Source organism: Echeneis naucrates, chromosome 3, assembly GCF_900963305.1.
Source record: "Echeneis naucrates chromosome 3, fEcheNa1.1, whole genome shotgun sequence".
NCBI classification, from domain to species: domain Eukaryota; kingdom Metazoa; phylum Chordata; class Actinopteri; order Carangiformes; family Echeneidae; genus Echeneis; species Echeneis naucrates.
Window position 1 is genome coordinate 23,867,034 of NC_042513.1, and position 20,732 is coordinate 23,887,765.

The following is a 20,732-nucleotide window of genomic DNA, read 5'->3' on the forward strand; positions in this document are numbered from 1 at the left end:
CCAGAAATACAGACAAAACCTTAAGGGAGTCCAACTCTATGGTGCCTTAAGGGGAGGTTTGTTTCCTTAAAATCTTCATCTACCAGGAAGTTTGCTTTGAAAATAAAAACTATATAATAAATAAACTTCCATCTGAGCCATCTGTCCACCAGGACATTGTATCTAATTAGCAGTGGTTCGGGCCAGCTGTAAGAAAATGGACTCATTCTCTGTTGCGGCTCCTGACAGACATTCAGCCAATCACTGGGAAACTTAGCGAAGAGCATTTAAGGTTAAAACCAGTGCAGAAACAAGGAAACGCTTATGCAAACACCTAAGTGAGCATGTAAATATGAACGTGGTTGGCACTACACCCTGTGAGTCATGTGTAACAGGAAGGGATTTAGTCTCATTATAAACAAACTCATCACTCATTGGAGGATGGGGCCAGGCGGGGCAGGCTGGGGGTTGCCCGAGCCTCACGCCCACCGTGCTGTGCCTCCAGCTAGCCACCTTTTCTGAGAACAACTGCCGTCCACGCTTTGCCACACGGCGAACCCACTTCCCAGAAGCAACCTCCATATGCAGGCCACCCATGAGAGCGCACACGCACACCTGCCAAGCCTCAGGGAAACAGGGAAACACGCAGCATGTATACACCATTCCAACTCTGGTATTTCCTTTCAGCTGGGAACGCACTAACGTTTTTACAGTGCCAGGGAAGGTCAAAAGTTGCCTAATACGATGATATATTGAAATACGCCTTGAAAAATTTCTAATGTAAATGCTTCGAGGTTTGCCAGGGACAATTTGTAAGCTGCTAAGTGATAGAGAAAAGCTGGCAGGTATATTCCCGCAGATCATTTGCACTATATGTGGATTAGCCAATAATGGCAAAGGAAGTACTGCGGATGTGTTTCATAGCAGCTACTGTGCGTTAAATGCACCCTCTTCCATATCCCCTCTACATCTGTTTTGGGCAAAATAATGAGAACTTTTTTCTTCTGCCACAGCATAATTATGGGTTCCTCCAATGTTTTGCTTCTATGAATTCAAGCAGGGGGAAAAATCCAATGCAAACACGGCCCAGGTTTGTTTTTGTACCACAAAAAAGAAAAGAAGAGGGGAAAAAAAAAAAAAATATATATATATATATATATATACACACACACATATATACACACACATACATACATACACACACACACACACATTTCGCTCACAAGTTCAATTAGAATTAGAATTCAGCCAGACCCGAAAAACTCCCTGCAAATGATGAATCACAGCCACAGCATCATTACCATCTCACACCTTGTTGTATGGAAACTCGACCGTCGGTAATCATAGTGTTGTGTGCCAAACCCAACTCAGATAGAGTCACTGTAAACACAGCTCAGACCTAAGAATAAGTAACTCCTCACTAACAAAACATATGAATCACCTAAATGGGGGAGGGATGGAGGCCAGTGTCTATCTGACTGACCTGCATATTGTAACAGAGCGGCTTGAGGTTTGAGACCGAGGCCCAAAAATGTGTTAAAACACCTCAGCTGCTGTATCTCATATTCTCTTCGGAAGCTTTAGATGGCCACAATGGGGTTTTACCAAAGCTCATAACTTAGTGCTGCACACACCTTTATTATGAACCAAAGGACGTCATGTTGCAGGAAATAATGGCAATCACTTATTGAGTTATGTGCGGACTGGAGCTGCTCCAAACACATGACATCATCTTTTGCCTTTCCTGTTGACATAATGCTGGACAAATAAAGGGCAGGGTGTGCGATGAAAAGCTTATGATACTCAGACAGAATGACCAAATGCAATCACTGAAACCAAAGCTTGGATTTAAAGCTCAGTCGCAAGAATTCCGTTGATCCAAAAAGGCGGACACTTCACTTAGATTTATGTATGCATTATAAAAAAGTGCTTAATGTTGCAGGGGCTTGTCATCAGATGACTTATTCTCCCAAAAATACTCACATTTAACAAGCATGTGCATTTTTAGCTCGGAGCAGGGCAGTAAAAACTCCTTTCAACACCTGGCTCATGTTCTTATTCCAGTCAGCAGAGACGGTCAACTTTTCTTTCCCCATCAAAAGCAAATGTGATGACAAACCAGTTTCCAGCCTGCCTACTGCTGCTGAAGAAAAAAAAAAAAAAGAAACAAAAAGAAATATGCTAAGTTGCCTCTTGCTATTTCCACTTTCATTTGTACTACTTGACAAATGTGTACATTTATATCTCCACAAAACGGCAGTAATGTGGACAGCTAATGCTCTTGAAGAGAAGTCTATTTTTCTAAGGAGGACTTCGAGCCGTTATGGTCGTTACCAGTTCTGCACGCTGTCACATTCACATCAGTATTTTGCTGTCACCTAGTAGCAGAAAACAGATCCTTCCAGGACATTCAGAGAGTCGAACCGTGAACTATTAAAACTCAACATACTGACTGTTTGAGGCGCCATCCCTCTCCAGCAGCCAAGTTTGGGTGGAGGACTTTGTTAATATTTCCAGATTGTTCCAACGTGTCCATCCTGCCCCTCTGCACTCTTGACTTGACAGCAGGAGGAGCAAGGGGTTGTGAGGAGAAGGATGCCTGCTAGAGAGCAATGGCTTCGCCTGGGGACACACCATCTGCCTTGTGGCATGCCAGGGTGTGTCAGGACTGCAGCCAATCCACACTTGTCATGAAAGTAAAAATTCCCCCCTCTCAGCACAAGATTGCAGCCCCTCAATATATCAGGTCATTTGCTAAGCTGTGATGTAAGCGTATATAAATCTCAAAAAGCCACCTCAGTGAGTTAAGCTGTGTCCCTGAAATAGATTGGTCCTTTACGGGTCTGCAGCATCGAGAGGAGGGGGGAGTGAGAGAGAGAATTCACTGAAATACTTTCATTCCACAGCCCAGATCCCAGGTTGGCTGTGTCTTACACCTGCCAGAGCTCTGGCAGTTTGCAACAGAGAGAGAAACAGACTTCTTGGAATGCACTGTGGCTCTCAGGCGGCGAGGCTGACTTCAAATCAGTGGGAGAACGGCAGGGAGAACGGCAGGGAGAACATTAGCAAAGGAGGGAGACTATAACAGGCACCTGCCACTTTGGCTCATTGTTCCTCGACGCTAGAGCTTCTAGGATTACAATTCGATTGGACCCCCGCTCCTCCATTAGAGTGAGAAAACGCAGGCTACAATTTTCTCTCTACACTGCTAATGGAGGAAGAATGTGTTTGGCCTATCAGATAATCAAGGGTACATGCATGAAAATTTCAGAAAGTGCATTGATTGAATTTGGGAAGGAAATCTGGAATAATTAGAATCTAACCTGCTGCATTCTTTGTCCAGTGTTTTGGCCAGTGTGATATTTTGCTATGCGACAACCAGATAAACAGCTTTAGACTTACTCATAAATCTAAACCGTGACCAGTTTTACTCCCGCTGAATGAGTGCAGACAGGAAAATGATATTAACGTCATGGCCGGTATAGGAAGGACTGAATGCATCCGGGGCTAGTCAAGGTTGAAGCCCATCCGAGACTTTCAGAAAAGTCAGCAAGCTGTACAATGAGAGGGAAGGAACAAAAAAAAAAAAAAAAAGAAAAGAAAAGAAAGAAAGGAAGACTGACATGTGTGATTTATGTCTCGTGCCACAACGGATTTCAGCCACTGATAACCTAATACATCTCAGTGCTTAACAGCTCAATTGCATCAAGGCCTTCACAAAAGCCTTTTTTGCTGCTAGTTCTCCTTTCAGTTCTTCAGTCCGTGCCACTATTATCTCGACAGAAAGACGTTGAAATGAAGAGAGGAAGGGAGGGGAAACAAGACAAAAGATGTTTTTTTTTTTTTTTCTAATTAAATCTTTCCAAGGATGAAGGCTGCCATGTATTATGTACATTCAGTCCTCATTGGAAGGAGAAATAGTCAAATGGTCATAAACTCCACCAAGCTGCCAAAAGTGCCTCTGCTGGTAGCTCCTCCACCTAATCTCCGTCTACCAATACAGGATGAATGCTTTGTGTGCACTGTGCAGCCATCTGAAGATAACTTGGCCACTTCTTTCCAGAAAGAACATACCAGCAGGAAACACACCCTCAAGGCAATTTATTTGTGCAAAAATGATCACAGCTTCTCTGTTGACATAACGCAGTTGCTATCAATGAGGCACTTTCATGTTTCTAAGACGCGGGTGCAAATCTGGTTACAATTCATTGAAGGCCCCTTGTGAAGACGGCGCCTGACTGAGTCCTGGATATCCAGAAACGGATTAGAGAAATGGAAAACTGGTTTCGTCTGTAAAAGAGGAACAGTGCGGGAGCGCGTTTCCTGCCCCCACAGAGCTGACATTAATGAAACTTTATCGAAATATTCCCTCAGAAACACAGATGCCTCTCACGGAGCTCCAAACATGGATGCCTGTTCAGGACTCTGCAGAGGTAGATAATCAAATTTTAAATGTATACCAAGACATTTTTTTTCCATGATCAGTCACAAACTGATTGCGTTAGCACACAGATGATGAGGAGATCACTTGAGATTAACAAACATTCTGGATATTTCCAGGTGTATTGAAAGAAAAAAAAAAAAAAAAAAAAAGATTTACTTTGCTTTTAATGCGACTGGATAATCATTCGAGAGCAGCTATTCTGTGTTAGTAAACAACAATCAAACAAGTGTTAGCTTCTATTAAAACAAACAAACAAAAAAAAAAAAAACACAACACAAAAAAAAAAACCTCTTCTGCATTTTTCTTGCCATTCAGCCTCAAAGTGTTCTTCCACAACCACAAACGCAACCATTAGCAAGGTTGTGATTATTACGGTCTATGTGACATGTATACTGGTCTGTGCATGCTTTAAGGATTAGATTTAGTATCTCCCCCCCTGCACATCACTGTGCTCAGCCATCGGTATCACATGTGTCTCCCTTCGAGACATCTGTGCAGTTCAAAGAGCAGCTTCACTTCTGGCTGTTGACTTATTTACTACACACACACACACACACACACACACACACCCTTTGAGATTCAGACCACATTAAATGTTGGTTCCTCAGATCTCTGCACTCTTGCCCATGTGGGGCAGCTTTTGCACGACAGCCGGGCTGAAGCTGGCTCTTTCGGGCACAAGAGATTTTTGGATGTTGTTGATCGTGGTTTACGTAGGAATGCTTCCAGATGCAGAAAGGGCAACACTGAATCCAGGCACCACATTTTGGTGGCAAAAACATCAGCAATGCATGAAGGAAGAGGATGGAAACCTAGATAGCCTCCGCATCACCTCGCCGAGTGTAGGTCGCACATATACACGCTCCTATCAGGTACGATACACAACTACTTCTTAAACAGTGTTCATCAGTGTTCATTTGAGTTTGTAAAAAATGTTGTACTGAGAACTTCTGCAGATGAAACCTTCAGTTTGAAAAGTTAGAAATAGAAGAATTTGTCATTCCCTGTGATGGCAGTCTGATTTCTTACCATGATTATTCCTCTAACGGTAAATCTGTCACTCACAAACAAGAAGCTCTTTCTATCAGTGAAAACACCTACCTGCTGTGACTAAACAACAGCTGGAGATACAGTTGATTAAACCATGAGTCACGACAGCGTTAACAGGGGAGATCATGTGCAGCTAAATAAATACTCAGCATTCTCTCGACTGTCTCTTTGGCTGTTCAAAGTTGAGCAGCAAAAATTAATTTTGCTCATTTTCACATTAAAGAAAACTTCACTGCAGCATCTGAAGATCATATATATATTTTTTTAATTTCTAAAAAGGTATATCAGGGATATCTTAATATGTATAAATCAACCGCATGACCTGATAATGATCTTCATATCACCTCTGCACCCCTCAGTGTGCCACCAGTCCATAAAGTAACTAGATGATAGTAAAAGGTGCTACATCCTTCAGTCAACATGATACACAAAGATAAGTTCTTTCTCTGTCTGCTGACAAATGAATTCATCTTTCTTGAGCACAAAAAGCACCTAAACTTGTCCCTAAGGACCTCCTTCATTGAAACACACGCCACACAGCCACTTGAGACCTCCAATGGTGAAGAACGAGCTGGCTGTGGGTTGCACCCTATGTAGGTGCTCATAATATGTGACAGATATTCAAGATTAAGTACTTGACGACACGCTTGACAAAATCCAATTTCCGACTGCTGCTGCCCCCCCCCCCAACCTTTCCCTGTGTGTCCATGAGTTATTGGCAGTGTTTCTGCTTCTCAGTTAGTGGCGTGGCACAAGCCTCGAGAATAATTCAGGTGCCACAATGGAAGGATGTAGGATTTTTTATTTATTTATTTTTTTTTTAGAAAACTGGGATAATCCTGCGGCCATGTGAATGAGCAATTTGTCCTCAACATGGCCACAGCAGCGTCCATAATCACTGCAGTTACAATTACGCTTTATTTTTAGTTTAAGGATTTTAGTATAATTGGCTGACTTTAAGATGCCGGCATGTGAAATCCACAAGTGTGCTGCCACATACACATGCCGTTTCTCCCACAATACATGGGGGAAAAAAAGAGAAGACTTGCTTATCATGGCTTCTGTAAGATAAAAACTGACACAATTAGGAAAGTAAGGTTTCATTAAACCGCATGGGAAGATCTGCTGAGATGGAGGCTTTGATATAGGAGGGAAGTGATTTATAGAGCAGGGAGAAAAACAAGACAGATTTTGATGCGAGAACAGCATGATTGAGGCAGGAAGCTCCGCGGCCTCAGATAGCCTCTGTGTGGTGAGGATGCACTAAGGCCCGTGATTATCACAGACACTGTCAATGAAGCGAGTGCACCGGGTGGAGTCCTGTCACAATGCCATTGCTACGTGGCTTCCCACCTCTCTCAGTGGGATAGCAAAAGGCGAGGGAGACTATATTCAGTGGAATGAGAGCCATTCAGCAGTGTCCCGCAACAAAGAGCTCTCAGGGAAGCACGCAGAAGCTATGTGCAGTCGCCATTTGTCACTATTTCCGACACTTAGATTATGCAAGACGAAACAGCCGAGAACATTAACCCTGGTTATATTTTAGCAAGTGAGCGGCAGCAGCCTGAAAATCCAGCCTGCAGAGGGGCAAGTGCATACTTGTCAAGTTAAAATGGGAATGTCACCAAGTTGTAAACACTTCCTGCCAGGAAGAGAGCACTTCCTTAATCCTGGAGCAACCAAGCCATTCCTTATTTTCCACCCAACAACCGCAGATAATGGCTCTCTTTCTCTCTCGTCTATCACAGTAACAACTAATAATAACTGCTGAACAAAACAAAGTTTAAAATGTGACACAGAAATGACCAACATTACAAGAGTGGCAATTATTCAAAAGACTCGTTTCTCATTCACAAAAGCCATGACATGAATGTCTGGAATCCCACTAAGAGGAAAAGAAATGGAAGTGTTCAGTTTCCTGGTGGGCACTCAGATCACAGAGCAGCTCCGTTTACAGGACAGAAGTCTGGCTGCCTCCTGCAGAGTGACACAAAAACAACAGGCCCGACACACACAGGTAATGGAAAGTCAAATCTCATTTCTACAATTGATGCAAATTGAACAATTTGGTTACATCCAGAGTTTGCATAGTACAAAAAAAAAAAAAAAAAGATTCATGTAGATTTTTCCCTCGTGCAGCCAAGCTTAGAGCTCAATTTGTCTCCTTTTAATCGGTGTGTGACGATCTGCCTGCCCAACTGGACTCCCTCCTCCTACACTCAGCTGCACACACTGTCATTAAACAAAACAGAGCCATGTGTCTACAACTCCCCAGTGGCCAGAGCTGCAGCACTTTTCTGCTGGCTAATTGTAACCTGGTGGAATCATGTGACTGATGTTCCGGCGCAAAGCTGGAAAAAACAATTCAAGCAACAAACACAAGAGACTGTATCAGGACTCTTAACTGGAGAGAAGAGTCCCAGATGGAGGGAAAGAAGAAAATAACCAAACAATGGCTCGAGGCCATCATTTTGAAGAGTTATAACTTTCAGGCACATTTGATGGGATGGTTGTATATAAATACCGAACCATGACTAGTTATTACCCTCAATGTTGATTTCAGTGCCATGATGTAAAATTAACAGGATTTGTGGATTTACCCAAATGATATTTTGATGAAAAGCCGAACCTTTCGACGTCCAATTGAATGACCATTGCACTGTGGCTCACAGTGTGTCCTCCGCTGAAGGGTGACTTCATCCTGTTTCAGGAGAGGCGGTGCTTAAACATGCACACAGTGAGTCTGTGGACCAAAGAGCACTGTGCTCCTTCCTTCCTTTCAAAGTGCCCTTCCAGGATTCTTGCTCAGGTCACAGGAATGCATTGTGACGTTCTTTTCTCAATGACAGTTGAGCAAAAGCAGAAAACAAAAACATTGTACAAAAAATATGTAAGGAATGCAAAAGAAAAAAAAAATCCTATCTTGTTCTCTGAACAGCAGGTAATTAAAACTAAAAGGTCTTTTAGGTTTTAATTTAGCAAGGTGACTTTGACAAAATGCTTCGGATGTTTAAAATAGCTCAGGAAGTGTATGACATTCTTTGACACCTCAGAGAAGTTTGGAGTACCATGCTGTCTTAGTTACTTGCACGACTGATCATAAGTATCAAAACAATTATCTGCTTACTTCAGATGTGAGTCACAACCTGTCCACCGCTGATGGGAGGAAATTTGCTGCAACTGAGCGTGATTAAGGAAAACAACAGCTGCAAAGTACAAGACATGCACAACACAGCTTTCCTACCAATCTGCTGATTATTTCAGCGGAGGCATGTTATGTTGTGGTGTGAAATGACTTTAAAACATCACACCATTGTTAGTGCAGATATATATTTTCCCATTATGTTGTTGTTTTTTTTGTCTGTTTGACGATTTAAACATTCTCTGTCGTGTAACACAAATTTGTGGTTTGTGGAAGTGGTGAATAGCGAGGATACATTATGTACCAATCTGGCATCCAGGCAGACTCAGCAGCCTCTGATACAGAAAGATACAGAATTGCACTTAAAAGGAAGCGCCATTGCAAAATATGATGGGCTCTGATGTTTTCATTCATTTTCTGGCTCCCTGAAGAAAACCACTCTCACGGACTCAGCCGATACTGACGCATGTGCTTGACATTTCTCCTATCAGTGGAAGATATGAGAGCTTGAAAGGCCAGTAGGATGCATTTATAGAAATGCACTGATGTCTGGAGTAGCAGGGTGAAAGGTCACAGGAAGATATTCATATTGTGGGGAAATGAGTCCAGTTCAGCCATGCAATTCAGGCACTGTAATCTGAAGGCCAGTCAAACAGGCGTCATCAAGCCTTGCTGAAAGACCGTAGCGTGCAAGGAGTGTCACGCTGCAGCCCAATGTCTCAGTTTCAGTCTGATCACCACACATCCTGATGGACTCAAAGGTATGAAAAAGACAAAAGCGGGAAGCCGATGTCTCAATGACAGTCTGTAATTCAGGATCGCTGCCTTTGTTCTGACTAGTATTCACTGAATTTAAATTCTGTAATAGTGAACATCTTCATTGTTGAGTTTGGTAAAAACGATATCCACCGTGGTTGGAAGTACACTCTACACCGAACGATCGAGAAATTTGATTAAAACGGGTCACACCCATCCCATGTAATGTCTTTACCTCAGAGAAATCGCATTTGCATCAATTTGCAGTCTGCCATTGGTTAGATTTTCACAGCATGTCCAGGGCAAGATGAAGCATTTTCAAAACCAGTGGGCAGCTTTACTTTCGTGTGCATGTGTGCTAAAGTAATAAATTATGGCTTTAAAAATACAACTTTAACAGTGCTAAAGGGGCCGAGTTAGTTAATATGTATGAAGGATTATCTTCCACATATTCAGCGGGACATAGTGGTTAGTGCTGTTGACTCACAACAAGAAGGTTGTGGGTTCGGTTCCCAGGTCTGGGGCCCTTCTGTGTGGAGTTTCCTCCCACCTTCCAAAGACATCATGTTTGGTTTAACTGGTGACTCTAAACTGTCCATAGGTCTGAGTGTGAGTTTGAGTGGTTGTTGGTCTCTGTCTGTCTCTGTGATGGACTGGTGACCTGTCCAGGGTGACCCCGCCCTCGCTCAGTATGAGCTGGGATTGGCTCCAGCACCCCCCGCGACCAGGAAACGGATAGGTGGGAGATGATGAATTAATGACTGAATAAATATTGCACGCAACAAACAAACCATATTCATCAAAAGGAAGGTGTTTATGGCAGTAACTGGGATGAATGAGGATTTAAAAAAAAAAAAAAAAAAAAATATCCACCCCTGGACGAAAGAAAAACTAAATCTGACTCGATACGTCTCCATTCCCAACACTGGGATGGGAAAACAATTCCACCTGACAGGAAATCTCTTTAAGAAGGAAAATAAATACTTTGATAGATTTATCTTGAACCAAGGAATGCAGGATAGGCGGGAAGGGGATTTTGCTTCATGAGTCATGAACCGAGTGAAAATAGAAAAGGCCCAGTGGAGGCGGCATCATCCTCGCCAAAATCAGATCGATTCTTCTCTGGCCTAAGGCCCAACCTTCCACCAAAATTCACTGAGTTGTATCCAGTGATTTTTAAAGATATTGTTGTACTAACCAAAGGAAAAAAAAAAAACATTCAAAACATATCTTATCTATATATTTTTGGTGGAGACCAAAATAGTTTTACACCACCAGAATGATCTATTTAATTGCTGAGCCAAGTCTGTGGAAAAAAATAAATAAAAAAGGAAAATAAACAGAGAGGAAATATTTCCATCCAGACGCGCCGGTTGGCTGTACAGTAACTGTCTGGGCCTCTGATCCAACTGCTTGATTCTTTAGATAGATATCAAGCTGGCTCATCGGATCACGGAGTCAAAGGGACCCCGAGCCCTGGAGGGAGCCATAGTTAGATTGGAAGAGCAGTTTCCCAGGTGCATAGACAGATACTGATGAGAAGAGGCTGCGAGTCGCAAGGCTACCGCAACCCGTCAGCGCCGCGCCACTGCCTCTGTTTACCCATCTCCAAGTGAGGCCCGTCATCACTTTCAGTTGTCCTTGAGAGAAGTTAGGTTAGTGCTGAGTAGAGCGATGAGCTGGGAGATGAGGCCTTTAATTAGTTCCAAGGCAGGATGATAATTGATCATCTCACTCAACTCATTCGACCATGAAGAGCTTGGCATCATTAAAAACAAAAAACACAATGAAACGCTCCACACACTCAAAATTGTGAGTTACACTGTGCATACAAGTAAAGCAATCAGGCACGCTGTGAAATGCACCAAAAGGCTTTTTGCTATCTGCAGAATACATTCTGTGCAGCACATCTTCTTTATCTTACTTTTATCCTCAGAGAGGTCAGGTGGATGGAAATGGACTTGCAGAAATTCACTCGATGCTGCTATTGGCATTTCAGGCACTGGCCGAGCGGTGACATAATTAGCATTCATGAGTCACGTAATTAAAACATCAATGTAACTAAGCAATGCTGTTAAGACACACAGCTCTTTGCTCAGGCTCCAGCGTTCTGGTGCAAGACGAAAACTCTGTGAAGCTGCAGTCTCAATTTAGACATACAGATATGTTTGCATGTGTAAACTCTAAGCTAATAGAAGCCACAGGCCAGACGTCTTTCTTGGTTTACCCAAAAATGTGTAAATGAATAAATAAATGCCAGAGAACAGAAGAGTTCACACAAGAAAACATTCATCCACAAACTTTTGACCATTCTAGGCCAGCCTGAAGAGAGAGTATTAAGCAAAGCATGGCGAAACAAGTGTCTACACATCTGAGCAGTTCTTCAGTAGCACCTTTAAAGCCTCACTTGGAGTTTCTCTAACAGGGATTTGCAAACAATAATCATAGCCAGACACAGTTGGAATTGGAAAATCCTCTGCTTCAGGTCAAACTATAATCCTCACAAAGGTTTCAACACAACCCCTGACAGCGCTCACTCTGAGGAAACTGTGTCGTTATTAAAACAAGTCGGGTGACTTATTGGAAAGGTTTTTATGTGCCAAGGATCCATCCACTATCTTGAAGGTGATTATGAGGCGTACTCGATGTTCAGGAAATACTTAACCTTGAAACTAAATAAATCTGACAATCTGACAACGCAGACAAGGCGACATGTTTTTTTTAGAGCGGTATTCCTGCTGCAACCTTCACTTTCCTCCTGAGGGCGTCAAGAGACTGACAGTAAACGACGCAGCTAAAACGTAAAAAAAAAACCAAGACCCTGGTTTTCCTTTTTTTTTTTTAAACTTATCTCCATCTTAGACAGCGGTCTAACGGACAGATAAAGCTGCACCAGTGCTGTCTTTTCTTCATCTTTTTACTCAACCTGAAGCACACCTGAAATCCTTCCCTCTGCTGAAACCCGCCAGCTGTGGCGATGTAGTTCATCTATAGCAATCCGTCATGCTGCAGTGTACGAGGTATTCAAACCACGCTGTACAATCAGCTTTGTTATGTCAAGGCCATATGGAAAAGGTGCAACTGTACTCTGACTGAGGACGATCCAAATAAGCATTATTTAGCAGGAGACAACTGTCATCTGTTCAATCAACCTGAACGGCTGCAGCAGCCGAGAGAAAACTCCAAATTCAGTTTTTTCCCTGCTCGTCTAGCAGATAACGATAGTTTGAGTATTAAATCTGCAAAACCAGGCTGATGAGTGCTGCCGAAAGTCATGTCTGCCGGTTTGTGGGGAAAAAAAAAAACCAAACACTGTACAGATGATGGTTTTATGAGCCTTGCTTGGGTGGTTTATGGGAAATATAGATGACAGTAACTGTCGTGTTTTGTCTGATCAGATCTGGGACGAACAATAAAAAAAAAAAAAAAAAAAAAGAAGGAAGGGAAGCCTTCCTCCATTCAACACTCTTGTGAAAGCTGGAGCCGCCGAGGAACACAATGAAAGTGTTGAGCTAAAACCAAATGTGAGTCTGCCACATGTCACAGGACAGGTGCGAAAGCAGGAGGAGGAGGGAAGTAGCATGAGGGCGAAAATCAAGATGACCACAAGATCTTCGGAGCAAAGTTGTGATCTGAGGAGGAAACTGTGGGGCGAAGTGGTGCATTCTCACATGACCATGTTTTTTTTTTTCTGTACACGAGCTGCACAGACACTGAAACATTCCTCAGCAGGGATCACACTCTTCACACCCTATCTCCTTAACCTCACTGACACCGAGCAGCTCAGGTTTCTCCAAATGAACCCGCTGTGTGTGAATTCCCGGGTAGCCTGACATGACAGCATGCTTCCAGGCACGGCCTGCATGTAAGCCTCCACAGCCACTTTGCACCGACAAGTGAGCAACTGGGTGCAACGGGCCACAAGTGAAGACATGAGGGGGGAGGAAAAGAACAACAACGGCATAAGGCATCATTTTTAATGCCTGAATGTCTCCGTAAAGCGCGTCGAATCGTGCCATACAAATAAACTTGCCTTGCCTATAAGACTTGAGCTGTTATCTTGAGAGAGGCTGAAATTAGAGCCATATATCCATAAACTCATCACAAGTGATCCCCGCAGGCAGCAGACATCACAGCAAGAGGAGCATTTACTAAACTGATCCGTCTAGTTAAGTTAAGATTAGATTGAATTTAAATTGGAGACAGACTGAAGAAGTCTGGATCACATTGTTGGTTTGGACACACACACACACGGAGCTGTTTGGTGCACTTTAAATGTCACAAAGTGGGCAAAAGGACGCACAGCCTCAAGTGTTAGCGTGTCGACACAGGACATAGACGGACCCCCCCACACACACACACACACACACACACACCCACACACACACACACACACACACACACACACACAGCCTCTGGTGCAGGTCGGCGTCTGACACACACACACACACCAAAAAAAAAAAAAGGTGGATGTCGCAACTTTTTGCGCACAGCGATAACAAGTTCAGCCGGTTGTAACGACTCATTCTTGGTGTTTCATAAACAAACCACGCTGTTTGAGAGGAAAAACACGTGAAACACAAATTCTGTGTGATTCATTCCGTTTGAGGGAAATAAAACACAGATTTGTTTTTGGGTTTTGCTTTTGTTTTTTTTTGTTTTTTTGTTTTGTTTTTAGTTGGTGCATTAATTAAGACAACAGGCTTTCAGCTGCTGGCTATTTATGGGTTGTAATTAAAATAAAAAAAAAAAAAAAAAAAAAAGAGGTCATGGTTGAAGTTAAAAACTGAGTTGTGTCTCCATGCTGGACTCTCTTCCGGACCAAACTTCACCCACCTTCTCCTTGTTGTCGTGCTCCGACGGGGGCGAAGTGGGAGATTTGACGCTCCCGACGGCGACAGCCTGGGTGACCGTGACTCCGCCGCCCGGAGCCGGGCTGCTCTTCTCGATTGTCTCCACCTTGATGAGTCGGTGCTTCGGGGACACGTACTTGTTATCCGGCGGCCCCACGGTGTTCAGGCTCGGCCCGAACGAGATATTTCCTCCGGGAGTGTACGGGTCCTCGAAGTCCAGCTCCTTCTGAAGTTTGTAGGCGGCGAGGATGTCCGGCTGAGCGGGGCTCGGGAAGGTGGCCCCGGAGCTCGGCTGCTGGTAGCCCGGCGTGCCGGGGACGCCGGTGTGACAGTGTCTGTAGTCCGGTTTCGGAGGCGCCGGGGGGGGGGCTTTGGTAGTTTTGAATCCGAGGTGCTCCTTGAACCACTTGGCCATGCTGCCAGCGCATCGCTCACAGGTCGGTGAAGGGAGTTTAGGTCCACCGTTTCCTGCCAGCGGAGCCCGAGTCTGGTCTCTCCAAAGTGGGATCCTCGGGTCCGGCGGACCGGGCACGGGAGGGGTGGGTGGGTGGGGGGGGAGTGGGGGAGGAGGTGGGGGCTTTTTGGAGCGTGTCGCCCAGTCTCGTGCGACTCTGACGGTCCGGAGAGGCGCGCGTAAACCGGCGGAGGAGGAGGAGGAGGAGGAGGCCACAGGCACTTAGTGATCTGAGCTGATTCTCTCTCTCTCTCTCTCTCTCTCTCATTCACACACTGACACACACACACACACACACCAGCACGCACGCACGTACACGCGCGCCGTTTGTCACTGCTCAACACGTCAAGTTTCCAGACTACGCAACACGGGAGCGCTTGTGCAAGAAGAGCACACGCCCCCATATAACGCCCCCCCCGTCACACACACACACACACACACACACACAACCTGCCCTCCCTACCTGAGAACATTCACTGCCACCTACCGGACTCCTGAAACTCCACTGACGGCTCCACACTGCTGTGAGCATCGGTCACCTGCATGCCCCCCCCCCCCCCCCAAAAAAAATACTTCAATCTTAAACCATACACACCATGCTGCATTTTAAGTGTTTGAATAAATTAACAGGTAAATTGCTTCCAATCTCTCTGTAGAGTAAAAACAACAAGAACAAAAAACAAGAACATGTTAGATTCCCAAAAATTGACACTTAAAAAAAAAAAAAAAAAGAAAAGAAAAGAAATTATAGGATCTCAGTGATTAAACATCTTCCCCACCGATTTACTGATTCTCGGTGCTCTCATGCCCAGATGGCCACTGCACTGTTTTAATTGCAAATTGCATCTCAAATGGCCAGTGGAGATGGCTACTGGAGTCTACATTAACACTCCAGCGAAGTACATCACACTAATCCACGGGCAAAAGTGGCAAATTGTTAAGAACAACAATACAATTTAGCAGTTGTCTTTCAAAGGTGTCCTCTCAGTCTTTGACGCAGAGGGTCATTGGTTCACTTGCTGCACTTCTTAATTGCCTTTGCAATCAGAAGACAAATGAAAAATCCATTTCCCCCTCCCAGAGACAGACTCCAGCACCGGTCTGCATTAACAGGAGTCATGGCTGCAGTGCAGTGGCTTTTTATGAAGCAATATTTCTTTTTAATAACAGCACACACACAGCCTTGAGCAAGTCACCATGCACAGATCAGAGTTTAACCCTGGCGGGCCCCTGGGAGAGACAACTCCTTCTCCAAGAGATCAAAACAAAATCTATTATTTCTGTCCTGAAACGCTGCCATCGTTGCACTTTTGCCTCGAACAGAGAAATTTGACCAGCGCAATTTCTTTGCACTTTAAAAGAATAATATCTCGCACCGCAGCCAGGAAGCTTAATCTGTTTAACCAGCATATTATACATAGCTTTAAAACAAGGAAATGGGCTCTGATGGTCCTGAGTTCATTGCTGCACTGCTACTTTTTTTTTTTTTTTTTATTTGTTTTGTTGCCAGTTCTGGGAAAAGCACTCTCAGATGGAAGAGACAGAGAGAAAGGCCTGATCCAGCTCACAGCTTGCACATCCCATGTTGTATTTTAGGGCTGCACAAATCATTCAGTGCTGCATTTGCCTGTATGCAGGATGCGATATAAATACTGCTGCTGCTGCTGCTGCTGCTGCGTTGTCTCAGTGTGCTAAAGGTGTTAAAGGATCTGTGGCGGTCATTTCGGTTACTGAGCTGGACTCTCATCACAGATCTTTGATTCATTTGCTACAACTGCACTCATCAATTCACGCCACCTGCCATCACTGACGCCCCCTGAAATGCAAATCCTGTAATCCACTACATACAGTCAGTCCTCTTGACTGTCCCATGCAGGCTCGCACCCTCATCGGGGGAATTTATAGAGAAATGTATGCTTCAAGTTTTATGAGGAGGGCTGGTGGTAACCAGGATTGTCAGATATCCATACCCCACGTCAGCTGGTGATCGTCTGTTAGTGCCCTGCCATACAAACGGTGCGTATAAACTAACCATGTCTGCATGTCAGCGATGGTGATGTTGGCACGTGTATAGCATGGATTTGAATTAGAAAGCAGGCTCAGACAGGGTGACAGCAGCTTCAGAGTGCTATAGGTGAATGTTGATGCCTTCAACAGTTGCTGCACAGCTCAAGCGTTTGACATGCTGTGCGCGACATGTGACAAGTTTATTTTGCCTCTTTAAGTCGGTGGGCTGCAGGGTATCTGCTTCAATGCTAGAAAATTATTCCACAGCAGGAACAGGTAGCGCCATGATGGGAATTAGGAAGTCAGGGAAACCATTTAGTAGAATATATCAAGCCTGTATTTCAGGACAATTTCCTCCTCCATACACTTCTCTATGTATCTAACCTGACGTAATCTCTCTGCAGGGTATTTAGCTCCTATTTGTGTTTAGCTCGATGTTGTGTTATCACTGCATTGGCTGGTTTTGGGGAGCTTGCATGTTCTCTCTGTGCCTGGATGGGTTCTCTCATGGGACTCCGACTTCCTCCCACACTCCAAAGACATGCACGTTTAGGTTAATTGGTGTTTCTGCATTCTCCGTATGTCTAAGTGTGATCATCAGTGGTGGTTTGTCTCTCTGTGTGTCAGCCCTGTGCTGAAGCGGCGACCTGTCCTAGGTACGCCTTACAATTGCAATAATCATCTGGATTATTGTAGTGCTTTGCTTTGAATGAATGTTAAGGAACTCAGCACAATTCAACTATAATGAACGTCGGCAGGAAGAAGCAAGAAAAAGGTGAAAAGAAAAACAATAGCCTGATATAAATGCTAAGAGCTGATTTATGAAGTTAAAAACAACTTTAGGGCAAGAAATTCTGGAAGGGTTTGAAATTACGCCAGCTAGTAAAATGTTACGGGTAACATGGGAATGAATGGATGCATGAATCAGGTGTGAACGAGTTGTTCTGAATTTCAAAGTACTCTGTCAATTTGCAGTATTTAGTTGCATTACTGCCATGCCAAGCTGGAGAGAAAGTGCCAACTGCCAAATGCCAATTTCTTTGTACCATTAAGGCTCTTGTGTTTCGAAATGGACTGGTGATGGCTCTAACTGTGTCAAATGAAGCAGATGAGAAGAAATTTCTATATCTGAGGAGATGTTGCAGACAAAAAAAAAAAAAAAACAACCCAACCACTCTGCACAAATAGGTATGTTTATGTTCAATTTGTCTGATGCATCTTCCAGCCGTACCCGGCAAAGCTCGAGATGATAACACAATGATTTACCGTCAAGAAAAATGATAATTAGAAATAAATTAGGCTGCAAAAACACATATCTATGCTAACGACGGCACGTAGTGAAAGCAGTATATCTTCCTTAAATCGGCTTGGGAGACAAATTTGTCATTGATGATCGGAGCTTTGCCTCAACATGTAAGTCTAACCTGAAACAAAATGAGCAAATCATGCAAAGTCACCAAAGTGTGGACAAAAACAAACACAGCAGGTACATATTCATAAAGGCACAGACGTCATCATTTGCTTTTATCCCGTCTCTCGTTTTTCTCTCACCCACGGGCTGATTTAATGTGTTGTGTTTTGTATAGTATATAAATAAAATGCAGATTCAGCCCCTGTAAGTCATTCAAATATGGTTTCTCACATCAATTATTTATACAGACCTTTTAATATTTTGTCTGGTAAATATACAGAACCTCCCCACTCCGGTGGTCTCCATGGAAACATGATTAAGTGATTTTAGCCGTTGCTGGACATTTGAAGTCAAGCCTACCAAAAAAATAAATATATAAAATAAATTAAAACAGTGTGCTTTTCATCAAGTGATTCAAGCCTTTGCTGTTGTTTTTTTTTTTTTTTTTTGGGGGGGGGTTCTCCAGACTGCAGAAGTTAGAAGATCTGTAAAGGCTTAGATTTCTCCTATTTGTCAGTGATTGTATCACTGAGGTCCTTCAAGGAAGAAAATCAATATCTAATTGCTCAAGGACACAGCAGAAGACTGACCGCACTGAGAAGCTCCCACTGTGAATGTGCAGTAGGAAGCAAGTTGAAGAGGAGGTGAACAAGGCTGCTGATAAACAGGAAGTATGCTTAACAAAACGTCCTGCATCGACGGAGCATAAATGAAAATGTAATCTCACGTCAACATGGACTGTGTGCCTGCAAAATTCCAATCAGGATTGACTAACCCAGGCCAAAATACATTTAAATCTCTGAGCCAAACATCTTTTTTTTTTATTTTCATTTCGGATTGATGACAGCAGAAATTAGAAATTAGGGCCACGGTTTACTTTCTGCTCACCCAGAATATGCACTCGGAGTCTGAGAAATATGAAGATGTATAATAACAACCTACACCTCCACTTCACGACTCAAGTGGGCTTTTGAGGAATCATTGGATTTTCTTTTCTTGTTTCGTCCCTGTGTGTCATTTAAAGTGTGCGTATAACATTCGGGACATAATGTCCTCTCTTCAAACCGATGCACACCACATCCTCGGCTTCAACACACAGTAGAAGTTAGAGCACGTATATAGAGCATATAACATTTTGCCTGCTGTTCCTGAGTAAAGCCATGATACCCTCCTGGGTTTGAGTCCTTGTATTTGAGCATGTGTGGATCAACCTTACCAATTTCTTCAGTCATGTCTGCACAGCCTTTGTTTGCTTTCCCATGCCCGTCAGTCAAACTGCAAGCTTGGACCTTAAAACCTTGCTCCTCTGGCTTCTCTGCCAACAACTGTAAGGCTGTCACCTTTGGTTGTAGCAGAAAGCTTTGCCTCCACTGAGATGAAATGAAGTATTAATGGGCACCTCTGCTGGGAAGAAGGACAAAGACAGATTACTAATCTGATTTATGTGTGTGGTCCCACCCCCATCTGCAGAGATACAGGTGTGCATAGATATGAGCTAAACATACAGTCAGTGTTTTATTACAGTCTTTGTCGGCGACAGTGGAAGCAGGTGCAGTGTATTGCAGTGTACTGAAGCCTGACCTCTGCCCACTGGGGCAGTATATGTATCTGATTTTGTAGTTCTTGCTGGGCCACAGAATTCATTAATTCAACACAATGTGTACTACGCTGGCAGACAGGAGTGGAAGAAGCATTTAGAGCCTTTACTTTAGCAGAAATACCAGTCACTCACTTTGCTAGGTACAATTCCTGCGTTTAAACTTGACTAAAGAAACACCATGGAGATGTTGGTTTTAAATATTAAAGTGGTCATTATGGAAAAAGTCTATTTCAGAGTGTTATTATTGGATCATTATCACTGGTGCATTAATTTACAAGCTGCATTTTAATACTTTACTACAGTGGAGGTAATTGAAATTGCACCATACAATGTAAAATAACTTGTTTTTATGCAACGTGAAATGTCGGTCATTTAATAGCTCCAGAAACATCTAATGGATGTTTGGGGCAGCAGAAGTCTGAAGTTGCAAGAAATGGAATCAGCTAAATGAAAATGGAACCACGTAAAAGATGTTTCTCCAAACCAAACTGCAGCCCGTTACAAAAGGTAATGAATTCATTACAGACAGCTGATTTTAATACGAGACCTGAATTTTCCTTTGATTCCTTTTTAATTCTCAGAAACCACAGTTCACAAGAAAGTGCAAGAAAGTGCACTGGATAGTCCCTGCTGAAGCTGACCGAGAAGCCAAGCAGAGGAAGGGTAATGTATACTTACAATAAAACCCCTGCCCCATTTGCCAAATTTAATTTGCATGCACAAAACGGAGTGCTTGTGTGCCCACAATGTGATCTATGAGACCGTCCATTTTGGTTTTGGTGTTGCTCCGATTCATATCAGCTTTGACCGATTCTTAGAACAAGACTTAGAATTAGTGGTATTCATAATTTAGGGATCAATTGTTCCACCACTCCATCAGGAAACTGGCCTTCATGTGACTCTAATACATAAACAGCAATAAGAATTGCCTATATATTAGAGTTACCTACTCAGCCCGTCTTTGGGTAGATAGAATTAGTGTCGCTAACATTGTTGATATAGTCTATACTCAAACTCTGCTGCGGTTATTCCAGCG

General features: G+C 43.4%; 1 protein-coding gene across 7 annotated transcripts in view; it reads right to left on the bottom strand.

The window, feature by feature from the left end:
* shf (Src homology 2 domain containing F) overlaps nucleotides 1-14,809 on the bottom strand; it is an 86,430-nt gene extending 71,621 nt beyond the window's left edge. For all 7 annotated transcript variants that reach the window (XR_003840589.1, XM_029498309.1, XM_029498310.1 and 4 more), the window contains exon 1: nucleotides 14,208-14,809. Coding sequence is in view for 6 of the 7 variants with exons in the window: in XM_029498309.1 (XP_029354169.1) it covers nucleotides 14,208-14,639 (432 nt within the window). In the remaining variant the exon portion in view is untranslated. The remainder of the gene's footprint in view (nucleotides 1-14,207) is intronic.
* Nucleotides 14,810-20,732: the final 5,923 nt, after the last annotated feature.